The sequence below is a fragment of the Heptranchias perlo genome, chromosome 40 (assembly GCF_035084215.1).
Source record: "Heptranchias perlo isolate sHepPer1 chromosome 40, sHepPer1.hap1, whole genome shotgun sequence".
In the NCBI taxonomy this organism is placed as follows: Eukaryota; Metazoa; Chordata; class Chondrichthyes; order Hexanchiformes; family Hexanchidae; genus Heptranchias; species Heptranchias perlo.
Genome location: NC_090364.1, coordinates 10608241 through 10622040, shown reverse-complemented (window position 1 = coordinate 10622040; position 13800 = coordinate 10608241). Strand labels below are relative to the sequence as shown.

Below are 13800 nucleotides of genomic sequence, written 5' to 3'. Positions count from 1 at the left end.
ACCCTGGTTGAGATTAATTAACTCTGTGGAATTAGCTGATTTAAGCCTTGGCATCAGTCAGGGGCTAATGTGTGACCTGAGATAGCGAGTGCCAGAAAGCTTTCAAATACAGAGGAGAATCTTGTCCTCACCAGATGTCCACACAAGCCAATTTCTAGTGCAGATCATTGGATAGAAATTAGAAGTAGGAATTCTGGGCTTTTCTCTCCTCCTCTGGCTTATTGAGTCACTTCTACTATTGGCTCAGGCAGAATTAGCTAACTCAACACAGACCAGGAGTTAAACCTGGGACCTTAGTAGCCTTTATGGCTCAGCTAGTCAGTGCAAACCCTATCTCTGTAACCTCCTCCAGCCCTAGAACCCTCCAAGATCTCTGAGTTCCTCCAATTCTGGCCTCTTGCGCATCCCTGATTTCCTTCGCTCCAACATTGGCGGCCGTGCCTTCAGATGCCTAGGCCCTAAGCTCTGGAATTCCCTCCCTAAACCTCTCCATCTCTCCACCTCGTTCTTCTCCTTTAAGACGCTCCTTAAAACCTACCTCATTGGTCAAGCTTTTGCTCACCTGTCCTAATATCTCCTTATGTGGCTCGGTGTCATATTTTGTTTGATAATCGCTCCTGTGAAGCCCCTTGGGACATTTTACTACGTTAAAGGCGCTATATAAATGCAGGTTGTTGTTGAATTATTGGAGGAGCTGGAAGTAGGTCTGTACTTAGGTAAAGTCCATAACTGAATCTGTTCTTTTGCTGTTATAAAGGAGGTGATGGACAGTGATAATGGTCAGACACCGGAGGAGATAGATGCAGAGCAGGTGGAGAAGTTGTGGGAGAAAATCGAAAGCAAGCGCCACATCCTAACGAGATCCATCAACCCTGCCAAGCTGACGGCATATCTGCGGCAGTGCAAAGTCATCGATGAGGAGGACGAGGATGAGGTCCTGCGTTCCTACCAGCTGATATCCAGGAGGACCCGTGCAAGTCAGCCATCTTAACTCTTTCTCTCATAAGTTGTTTCTTATTTGTCTCAAGCCCTTTAGCTGTACCACGTACTGAGGCCCAATCTTCACATCATCCCTACTTAAGATGGGCCATTTCCCAACCTTTGCAATCTTATCACTTGATATGGAAACAGCTCCTGGACCAAACGCCTCTCTGATCTTTTCCCCCTTTCTGTCGGGAAATCACTGTGCTTTCCACTCGATTCATCCCCTCATAGAATTGGTTGAGATTGACACCGCACTGACACCTATGGCACAGAGTATTGGACCTCCAGTCAGCTGTAGCCCCATTGTCCCTCCTAAAATGTTCCGCTCTCCACACCTAAAGACACTGGCTCAGGCTGGGGTACAGTTTCCTCCACCTGAGAGGGCATAAGCTTAACATCGCACCCAAAAGATAGCACCACTGACAATGCAGCACCCCCTCACTAGTGCACGTCAGCCTAGATTATGTGCTCAAGTCTCTGGAGTGGGTCTTGAACTCACAACCTTCAGACTCAGAGGCGAGAGTGTTACCCACTGAGCCACACCTGGACTAGAGAGGCTGGACCTCCAGTCAGTTCTAGCTCCATTCTCCTTAAATTCCTCCCAATTTTCTACCCTCCTCGCCTGAAGGCACTGGCTAGGGCTGGTGTACTAGAATGATACCTGGACTCCAAGGGTTAAATTATGAGGAGAGATTACACAAACTAGGGTTGTATTCCCTGGAATTTAGAAGATTAAGAGGTGATTTGATCGAAGTTTTCAAGATATTAAGGGGAACTGATAGGGTAGATAGAGAGAAACTATTTCTGCTGGTTGGAGAGTCTAGGACTAGGGGATATAGTCTAAAAATTAGAGGCAGGACTTTCAGGAGTGAAGTTAGGAAACATTTCTACACGCAAAGGGCGGTAGAAGTTTGGAATTCTCTTCCCCAAACGGCAATTGATGCCAGCTCAATTGTTAATTTTAAATCTGAGATAGATAGATTTTTGTCAACCAAAGGTATTAAGAGATATGGGGCTAAGGCGGGTATATGGAGTTAGGTTACAGATCAGCCATGATCTCATTGAATGGCGGAACAGGCTCGAGGGGCTAAATGGCCTACTCCTGTCCCTATCTTCCTATGTTCCTATGGTACCAGTCCCTCCGTTACCTCTGCTTTCTTTCTGTTTTCCTCTTGATTTAAGCGCCATGCACTCTGATTGTGTTGTTTACCATTGATGAAACTGTAGATTATCATGTGACAAACTTATAATCACAATGATGAACTCTTCATGTAGCCACTTGCCTTAGCGAAACAGAACGCAATGGATAGGAGGAGCAACCATGACACCCACTGCTTTCAAAAAGACAGGACCCAGAACCATATTAAGTTAGGTCAGAGACACCATGTCAATAAATCTCCGAAGCTAGAAATGACTGTTGGTGACAGTAGTGTGTGAATGTTTAACATGTTGTATGACTTTCCTCTGCTTATAATTTTAACAGAGGCAGTAACTCATTGATTTTAAACACTTACGCTGGGAATTTCCACTCTGCTGTCGTAACTTTGGCGAAAGTTTAGTAGAAATTCCATTTGTGTGCGTAAACGGGGCGTCCGCCAGAGTTGCGGGCAGCAGAAGCCCCGAGGAAATTTCCGACATGAATGCGTTTCTCTGCTGCAGCCCCCAGCGGTCATTTGTAATTGATGATGTTTCCCTATCTCTGTAACCTCCTCCAGCCCTACAACCCTCCGAGATCTCTATGCTCCTCCAATTCTGGACTCTTGTGCATCCCCGATTTTCATCGCTCCACCATTGGCGGCCGTGTCTTCGGCTGCCTAGGTCCTAGGCTCTGGAATTCCCTCCCTGAACCTCTCCGCCTCTCTCTCCTCCTTTAAGACGCTCCTTAAATCCTACCGCTTTGACCAAACGTTTGGCCATCTGTCCTAATATCTCCTTACGTGGCTCGGTGTCAAATTTTGTTTGATAATCGCTCCTGTGAAGCACCTTGGGAAGTTAAAGGCGCTACATAAATGCAAGTTGTTGTTGTTGATGATTCTCTCCTTTCCTCCCATTCCTCTCTTTCAGAGGCTGGCACAGGTTGGTGTAAAATCCTACAGGCTCTGAGAGCCCTCCAGCACCTCACCCAAGTGCCCGTTCTTTGTTATGCGATTGTCAGTAGACTATTCCGCCATCGGGGGAATCTCAAACTGTGTCCAACTCTGCCCTCACCTTGAGGTGAAATGATGCTTTGTGACGTAAGAACGCTTGACACAATCGTGTGAAGCTCCTCTGCATTGATGGCAGAGGCGGACAAAGAGATGTTACACGTGGTGAATTCACCTCGTTGGTTTCTACAGTCATGCTGGGGTCACTGGATAATTGTCATAAGCAGGAACCCCTGTGCATGCTTCCAGTGAGAAAGTGCAAATTCTCCAAAAGATTTGTATCCCCATTTGAACCCTCTGTTTCCTTTTTGTGGATTCATCCAAATACAGTTCAGTTTCTGTGCCACCAAATGATTCATAGGAACACAGGAACAGGAGTAGGCCATTCAGCCCCTCAAGCCTGTTCCGCCATTCAATTAGATCATGGCTGATCTGTATCTCAACTCCAGTTACCTGCCTTGGTTCCGTAACTCTTAATCCCCTTACCTAACAAAAATCTATCAATCTCAGTTTTGAAATTTTCAATTGACCCCCAGCCTCAACAGCTTTTTGGGGGAGAGAGTTCCAGATTTCCACTCCCCTTTGTGTGAAGAAGTGCTTCCTGACATCACCGCTCAACGGCCTGGCTCTAATTTTAAGGTTATGCCCCCTTGTTCTGGACTCCCCCCACCAGAGGAAATAGTTTCTCTCCATCTACTCTATCTAATCCATTAATCATTAAACACCTCAATGAGATCTCCCCTCAATCTTCTAAGCTGAAGGGAATACAAGCCTAGTCTAGATTGCGACAACGCTAAATTTGTGGGGTTTAATTAGGATGTGAAGGCCCAAATTTAGTCTGAAGTGAAGTGGAGTGAGAGTCCCTTCTCCAGGGAGTCCTAGTTCCTTATCATCCTGGTGTCACATTGGGCCCTGACTCCGGATTCTGGCTGCATTTCCAACTATAACTACAGCATCAATGCAAAGCAAAACCGTTTCATGTTAATGCTACAGTTGGAGTGTTAATAAACCCTTAGAGTTGTGACAGTCACTGTATAACAATAACAAAAACTTGCATTTATATAGCACCTTTAACGTAATAAAACATCCCAAGGCGCTTCATAGGAGAGTTATCAAACAAAATTTCACTCCAAGCAACATAAGGAGATATTAGGATAGGTGACCAAAGGTTTGGACTGCTCTTTAAGGAGGAGAGAGGGGGAGAGGGATGGAGAGGTTTAGGGAGGGAATTCCAGAGCTTACGGCCTGGGCAGTTGAAGGCAGGGCCGCCAATAGTGGGGCGAAGGGAGTCAGGGATACGCAAGAGGCCAGAATTGGAGGAGCACAGAGATCTCGGAGGGTTGTAGGGCTGGAGGAGGTTACAGAGATAGTGGGGGGGGCAAGCCCATGGAGGGATTTGAAAACAAGGATGAGAATTTTAAAATCGAGGTGTTTCCGGACTGGGAGCCAATGTAGGTCAGTGCGCACAGGGGGTGATGGGTGAACGGGACTTGGTGCGAGTGAGGATACGGGCAGCAGAGTTTTGGATGAGCTCAAGTTTATGGAGGGTGGAAGATGGGAGGCCGGCCAGGAGAGCATTGGAATAGTCAAGATTAACTTTGCTTCTCTCCCTAAAATCCTTTCGCTTCTGTATCTGCTCTTTGAAAGTACTGTAAAACATCCATCTGTGTGACATGGACAGTATAAATATTAATTAGTGTTGGTGTTTCCACCACTTGTGGTTGTTGAGTTAATGGATGGATGGGATAAGAGATAGTGGATTGTAGAGAACCAGTACCGACGGGAGGGGGCATGATTTTTTAATTATTCGTTCATGGGATGTGGGTGTCGCTGGCTAGGCCAGCGTTTATTGCCCATCCCTAATTGCCCTTGAGAAGGTGGTGGTGAGCCGCCTTCTTGAACCGCTGCAGTCCGTGTGGTGACGGTTCTCCCACAGTGCTGTTAGGAAGGGAGTTCCAGGATTTTGACCCAGCGTCGATGAAGGAACGGCGATATATTTCAAGGTCGGGATGGTGTGTGACTTGGAGGGGAACGTGCAGGTGGTGTTGTTCCCACATACCTGCTGCTCTTGACCTTCAAGGTGGTAGAGGTCGCGGGTTTGGGAGATGCTGTCGAAGAAGCCTTGGCGAGTTGCTGCAGTGCATCCTGTGGATGGTACACACTGCAGCCAAGGTGCGCCGGTGGTGAAGGGAGTGAATGTTTAGGGTGGTGGATGGGGTGCCAATCAAGCGGGCTGCTTTGTCCTGGATGGTGTCGAGCTTCTTGAGTGTTGTTGGAGCTGCACTCATCCAGGCAAGTGGAGAGAATTCCATCACACTCCTGACTTGTGCCTTGTAGATGGTGGAAAGGCTTTGGGGAGTCAGGAGGTGAGTCACTCGCCGCAGAACACCCAGCCTCTGACCTGCTCTTGTAGCCACAGTATTTATATGGCTGCTCCAGTTAAGTATCTGGTCAATGGTGACCCCCAGGTTGGTGGGGGATTCGGCGATGGTAATGTCGTTGAATGTCAAGGGGAGGTGATTGATCGTTCCTGGGCTGTGTCGGAGGAGAATATTCACACAGTCCGACTCCTCCAGTGTTTCAGCTTGGTGCTGACACGTGTGTGGAACCCTGTATGAGCCACGGCCTTTAGGAGAACAGCTGAAGGGTACGAGGAGCGTAAATAAAAGGAACAGAAAGCCTGGATAGTGAACTGAGCTGGGTGCTGTTACCTTAAAACAGACACAAAGTTGCCATCGGAAACCCTTTCCAAAAGTCAGGATTATAACAAATTTTGATTAAAGTTTGTAACTTTTTTGCAAATCTTTCTCTCCACTGCTGGTTATTGCTGAATATTTCATCTTAGACAGTGATTGCGAATAATATCAGGAACTGGTTTGGAGAGGTGACGGAAAGTGATGTTGTTTGGTTATCGATTCCATCACTGGAGATAATCATTAACCAACAGTCCTTTAAAGATTAGGCCACTTCACTCATTTATGTTAGTTCAGTTCCCCCCATGGCGATTGGGTGAGATAACTCCTGTGAGCTAACTCTCCCAATGATGTCACCAACAGTAAATCATTAAACAAGTATTTTTACAATGAAAGTAGACCCAACATAACTATTACTGGTTTTGTTGAATAGGAAGGTAGCTCTCTGGTAATCTGTATAACACTGACCACAGTACTCGCCTATCACTAACCACTGCTGACCACAATACTCCCCTATCACTAACCACTGCTGACCACAATACTCCCCTATCACTAACCACTGCTGACCACAATACTCCCCTATCACTAACCACTGCTGACCACAGTACTCCCCTATCACTAACCACTGCTGACCACAATACTCCCCTATCACTAACCACTGCTGACCACAGTACTCCCCTATCACTAACCACTACTGACCACAGTACTCCCCTATCACTAACTATTACTGACCACAATACTCCCCTATCACTAACCACTGCTGACCACAGTACTCCCCTATCACTAACCACTGCTGACCACAATACTCCCCTATCACTAACCACTGCTGACCACAGTACTCCCCTATCACTAACCACTACTGACCACAGTACTCCCCTATCACTAACCACTGCTGACCACAATACTCCCCTATCACTAACCACTGCTGACCACAGTACTCCCCTATCACTAACCACTACTGACCACAGTACTCCCCTATCACTAACCATTACTGACCACAGTACTCCCCTATCACTAACCACTACTGACCACAGTACTCCCCAATCACTAACCACTACTGACCACAATACTCCCCTATCACTAACCACTACTGACCACAGTACTCCCCTATCACTAACCACTACTGACCACAATACTCCCCTATCACTAACCACTACTGACCACAATACTCCCCTATCACTACCCATTACTGACCACAGTACTCCCCTATCACTAACTATTACTGACCTCAGTACTCCCCTATCACTAACTATTACTGACCACAGTACTCCCCTATCACTAACTATTACTGACCTCAGTACTCCCCTATCACTAACCATTACTGACCACAGTACTCCCCTATCACTAACTATTACTGACCACAGTACTCCCCTATCACTAACCACTACTGACCACAGTACTCCCCTATCACTAACAATTACTGACCACAGTACTCCCCTATCACTAACCATTACTGACCACAGTACTCCCCTATCACTAACCACTACTGACCACAGTACTCCCCTATCACTAACTATTACTGACCACAGTACTCCCCTATCACTAACCATTACTGACCACAGTACTCCCCTATCACTAACCACTACTGACCACAGTACTCCCCTATCACTAACTATTACTGACCACAGTACTCCCCTATCACTAACCACTACTGACCACAGTACTCCCCTATCACTAACTATTACTGACCACAGTACTCCCCTATCACTAACAATTACTGACCACAGTACTCCCCTATCACTAACAATTACTGACCACAGTACTCCCCTATCACTAACAATTACTGACCACAGTAATCCCCTATCACTAACAATTACTGACCACAGTACTCCCCTATCACTAACCACTACTGACCACAGTACTCCCCTATCACTAACTATTACTGACCACAGTACTCCCCTATCACTAACTATTACTGACCACAGTACTCCCCTATCACTAACCACTACTGACCACAGTACTCCCCTATCACTAACAATTACTGACCACAGTACTCCCCTATCACTAACAATTACTGACCACAGTACTCCCCTATCACTGAATGGTACTGACCACAGTAGTCCCCTATCACTGAATGGTACTGACCACTACTCCCCTATCACTGAATGGTACTGACCACAACTCCCCTATCACTGAATGGTACTGACCACAACGCCCCTATCACTGAATGGTACTGACCACTACTCCCCTATCACTGAATGGTACTGACCACAACTCCCCTATCACTGAATGGTACTGACCACAACTCCCCTATCACTGAATGGTACTGACCACAGTACTCCCCTATCACTGAATGGTACTGACCACAGTACTCCCCTATCACTGAATGGTACTGACCACAACGCCCCTATCACTGAATGGTACTGACCACAACGCCCCTATCACTGAATGGTACTGACCACAGTACTCCCCTATCACTGAATGGTACTGACCACAACTCCCCTATCACTGAATGGTACTGACCACAACGCCCCTATCACTGAATGGTACTGACCACAACTCCCCTATCACTGAATGGTACTGACCACAACGCCCCTATCACTGAATGGTACTGACCACAACTCCCCTATCACTGAATGGTACTGACCACAACTCCCCTATCACTGAATGGTACTGACCACAACTCCCCTATCACTGAATGGTACTGACCACAGTACTCCCCTATCACTGAATGGTACTGACCACAACTCCCCTATCACTGAATGGTACTGACCACAACTCCCCTATCACTGAATGGTACTGACCACAGTACTCCCCTATCACTGAATGGTACTGACCACAACTCCCCTATCACTGAATGGTACTGACCACTACTCCCCTATCACTGAATGGTACTGACCACAGTACTCCCCTATCACTGAATGGTACTGACCACAACGCCCCTATCACTGAATGGTACTGACCACAACTCCCCTATCACTGAATGGTACTGACCACAACTCCCCTATCACTGAATGGTACTGACCACAACTCCCCTATCACTGAATGGTACTGACCACAATGCCCGGATCATCACAACAAAAGCAAAATTCTGCAGATTCTGGAAATCTGAAATAAAAACAGGAAATGTTGGAAACACTCAGCGGGTCAGGCAGCACCTGTGGAGAGAGAAACCGAGTGAACTGTTTCAGGTCGATGACCTTTTCTCAGGCCTGACGAAGGGTCACCGACCTGAAACGGTTAACTCTGTTTCTCTCTCCACAATTTGTGTTGGTGTTTCCACCACTCGTGATTGTTGAGTTAATGGATGGATGGGCCGAGAGATAGTGGAGAGTCGAGAACCAGTACCGACGGGAGGGGGGCATGATTGATCGTTCCTGGGCTGGGTCGGAGGAGAATATTCACGCAGTCCGACTCCTCCAGTGTTTCAGCTTGGTGCCGACACACGGCAGCTGGGGAATTTAAATTCAATTAATTAAAGAAAAAAATCAATTTATTAAATAAAATCTGGAAATAAAATACTAGTATCAGTAATGGTGGCCATGAAACTACTGGATTGTTGTAAAAACCCATCTGGTTCACTAATGTCCTTTAGGGAAGGAAACCTGCCGTCCTTACCCGGTCTGGCCTATATGTGACTCCAGACCCACAGCAATGTGGTTGATTCTTAATCACCCTCTGAAATGGCCTAGCAAGCCGCTCAGTTGTAAAATCTCGCTAAAAGAAGTCATAATAAGAATAAAACCGGACAGACCACCCGGCATCGGACCACTAGGCACCGGACACGACAAAGGCAAACCAAGCCCAGTCGACCCTGCAAAGTCCTCCTCACTAATATCTGGGGACTTGTGCCAAAATTGGGAGAGCTGTCCCACAGACTAGTCAAGCAACAGCCTGACATAGCTGTACTCAGAGAATCATACATTTCAGCCAACGTCCCAGACTCTTCTATCACCATCCCTGGGTATGTCCTGTCCCACCGGCAGGACAGACCCACCAGAGGTGGCGGTACAGTGATATACAGTCAGGATGGAGTGGCCCTGAGAGTCCTCAACATTGACTCTGGACCCCATGAAATCTCATGGCATCAGGTCAAACATGGGCAAGGCAACTTCCTGCTGATCACCACCTACCGTCCTCCCCTAGCTGATGAATCAGTCCTCCTCCATGTTGAACACCACTTGGAGGAAGCACTGAAGGTAGCTAGGGCACAGAATGTACTCTGGGTGGGGCACTTCAATGTCCATCACCAAGAGTGGCTCGGTAGCACCACTACTGACCGAGATGGCCGAGTCCTGACGGACATAGCTGCCAGACTGGGCCTGTGGCAGGTGGTGAGCGAACCAACACGAAGGAAAAACTTACTTGACCTCATCCTCACCAATCTACCTGTCGCAGATGCATTTGTCCATGTCAGTATTGGTTGGAGTGACCACCGCACAGTAGACCACAGTACTCCCCCATCCAACGTGTTGTGTGGCACTACCACCGTGCTAAATGGGATAGATTCAGAACAGATCTAGCAGCTCAAAACTGGTCATCCATGAGGCGCTGTGGGCCATCAGCAACAGCAGAATTGTATTCCAGCACAATCTGTAACCTCATGGCCCGGTATATTCCTCAATCTACCATTACCAACAAGCCAGGGGATCAACCCTGGTTCAATGAGGAGTGTAGAAGAGCATTCCAGGAGCAGCACCAGGCGTACCTAAAAATGAGGTACCAACCTAGTGAAGCTACAACTCAGGACTACATGCATGCTAAACAGCGGAAGCAACTTGCTATAGACAGAGCTAAGCGATTCCACAACCAACGGATCAGATCAAAGCTCTGCAGTCCTGCCACATCCAGTCTTGAATGGTGGTGGACAATTAAACAACTAATGGAAGGAGGAGGCTCTGTAAACATCCCCATCCTCAATGATGGCGGAGTCCAGCACGTGAGTGCAAAAGACAAGGCTGAAGCGTTTGCAACCATCTTCAGCCAGAAGTGCCGAGTGGATGATCCATCTCGGCCTCCTCCCGATATCCCCACCATCACAGAAGCCAGTCTTCAGCCAATTCGATTCACTCCACGTGCACTGGAAACAGCAAAGGCTATGGGCCCCGACAACATCCCAGCTGTAGTACTGAAGACTTGTGCTCCAGAACTAGCTGCGCCTCTAGCCAAGCTGTTCCAGTACAGCTACAACACTGGCATCTACCCGACAATGTGGAAAATTGCGCAGGTATGTCCTGTTCACAAAAAGCAGGACAAATCCAATCCGGCCAATTACCGCCCCATCAGTCTACTCTCAATCATCAGCAAAGTGATGGATGGTGTCGTTGACAGTGCTATCAAGCGGCACTTACTCACCAATAACCTGCTCACCGATGCTCAGTTTGGGTTCCACCAGGACCACTCGGCTCCAGACCTCATTACAGCCTTGGTCCAAACATGGACAAAAGAGCTGACTTCCAGAGGTGAGGTGAGAGTGACTGCCCTTGACATCAAGGCAGCATTTGACCGAGTGTGGCACCAAGGAGCCCTAGTAAAATTGAAGTCAATGGGAATCAGGGGGAAAACTCTCCAGTGGCTGGAGTCATACCTAGCACAAAGGAAGATGGTAGTGGTTGTTGGAGGCCAAACATCTCAGCCCCAGGACATTGCTGCAGGAGTTCCTCAGGGCAGTGTCCTAAGCCCAACCATCTTCAGCTGCTTCATCAATGACCTTCCCTCCATCATAAGGTCAGAAATGGGGATGTTCGCTGATGATTGCACAGTGTTCAGTTCCATTCACAACCCCTCAAATAATGAAGCTGTCCAAGCCCACATGCAGCAAGACCTGGACAACATCCAGGATTGGGCTGATAAGTGGCAAGTAACATTCGTGCCAGATAAGTGCCAGGCAATGACCATCTCCAACAAGAGAGAGCCTAACCACCTCCCCTTGACATTCAACGGCGTTACCATCGCCGAATCCCCCACCATCAACATCCTGGGAGTTACCATTGACCAGAAACTTAACTGGACCAGCCATATAAATACTGTGGCTACAAGAGCAGGTCAGAGGCTGGGTATTCTGTGGCGAGTGACTCACCTCCTGACTCCCCAAAGCCTTTCCACCATCTACAAGGCACAAGTCAGGAGTGTGATGGAATACTCTCCACTTGCCTGGATGAGTGCAGCTCCAACAACACTCAAGAAGCTCGACACCATCCAGGACAAAGCAGCCCGCTTGATTGGCACCCCATCCACCACCCTAAACATTCACTCCCTTCACCACCGGCGCATTGTGGCTGCTGTGTGTACCATCCACAGGATGAACTGCAGCAACTCGCCAAGGCTTCTTCGACAGCACCTCCCAAACCCGCGACCTCTACCACCTAGAAGGACAAGAGCAGCAGGCACATGGGAACAACACCACCTGCACGTTCCCCTCCAAGTCACACACCTTCCCGACTTGGAAATATATCGCCGTTCCTTCATCGTCGCTGGGTCAAAATCCTGGAACTCCCTTCCTAACAGCACTGTGGGAGAACCTTCACCACACGGACTGCAGCGGTTCAAGAAGGCGGCTCACCGCCACCTTCTCAAGGGCAATTAGGGATGGGCAAATAATGCTGGCCTCGCCAGCGATGCCCACATCCCATGAACGAATAAAAAAAAAATGTGTGTATGAGTCACGGCCTTTAGGAGAACAGCTGAAAAGTACAAGGAGGATAAACAAATGGAGCAGAGTGTGCTGAGCTGCGTGCTATTATCTGACTTGCTACGCATTTCTAGCATTTTCTATTTTTACTCCCCTATCACTGACTGGTTGAGATCAGCTGACTGACTGCACACCAGGAATTTAACCTGGGAGCCCTCCAGCCTGTAAGGATCATTACCGTACCAAGCAGTAACCTCAGCCTACCAGAGAACGTCATCTAACATTTATATTGATAAACACATTCTTACATTTTACAAAAAGAAAAAATGACTTACCTTTTGGTGCCCAGGTACGACTGGACAATATCCCCAAACAAATCTGAGTCCACTCTGCTGAAGAATGTTTCAGTATAAGGCACAGTGTGACTCCCTTGTTTCACAGATTCACCAGAATGATACTGGGGCTAAAAGGATTAAATTATGAGGACAGGTTGCATGGACTAGGCTTGTCTTCCCTTGAGTGTAGAAGATTATGATGTGGAGATCACCTGACGAAGGAGAAAGTCTCCGAAAGCTTGTGATTTTCAAATAAAACTGTTGGACTATAACCTGGTGTTGTAAGATTCCTTACATTTGTCGAAGATTAAGGGGTGATCTAATTGAGATGTTTAAGATGATTAAAGGATTTGATAGGGTAGATAGAGAGAAACTATTTCCTCTGGTGGGAGAGTCCAGAACAAGGGGGCATAACCTTAAAATTAGAGCTAGGCCGTTCAGGGGTGATGTCAGGAAGCACTTCTTCACACAAAGGGTAGTGGAAATCTGGAACTTCCTCCCCCAAAAAGCTGTTGAGGCTGGGGGGGTCAACAGAAAATGTCAAAACTGAGATTGATAGATTTTTATTACGGTATTAAGGGTTACGGAACCAAGGTGGGTAAATGGAGTTGAGATACAGATCAGGTGTGATCTGATTAAATGGCGGAACAGGCTCGAGGGGCTGAGTGGCCTCCTTCTATTCCTATGTTCCTATGTTTGTTGTAAATGGTTACAGTACCAAAGGGGGAGGTACAGACTTTGCAAGAAATATGGATAACCCTGTATTTTTCTAAAATTTATGGAGCATTTATTAAAGACCCATTTTATATGCTTACTGATTTTTTTGCTTGTAATGTTGACTGAAAAAAATATACCCAGAAATGGGTTGGATGGAGTCCATGAGAGGGCATAAGTGGTACGTGGTCTGTGGAAGGAATGGGCTAGATGGGCTGAACAGCCTGTTCTCATTCCAGGTTTACATAAGTTCACACTTTCATCAAGGTACATTTACTGCTGGTAACAATGGGATAGTAGAAAGAAAGAGAGAGAGAAAAAGAGAAAGAAAGAAAGACTTGCAATTATTTAGCACCGTT

General features: G+C 47.2%; 1 protein-coding gene across 6 annotated transcripts in view; it reads left to right on the top strand.

Annotated features, from left to right (window-relative positions):
• The window catches only part of LOC137305671 (caspase recruitment domain-containing protein 11-like), an 86240-nt gene that overhangs the window by 13770 nt on the left and 58670 nt on the right, over nucleotides 1–13800 (top strand). For all 6 annotated transcript variants that reach the window (XR_010958734.1, XM_067974571.1, XM_067974573.1 and 3 more), the window contains exon 2: nucleotides 758–977. Coding sequence is in view for 5 of the 6 variants with exons in the window: in XM_067974573.1 (XP_067830674.1) it covers nucleotides 758–977 (220 nt within the window). In the remaining variant the exon portion in view is untranslated. The remainder of the gene's footprint in view (nucleotides 1–757; nucleotides 978–13800) is intronic.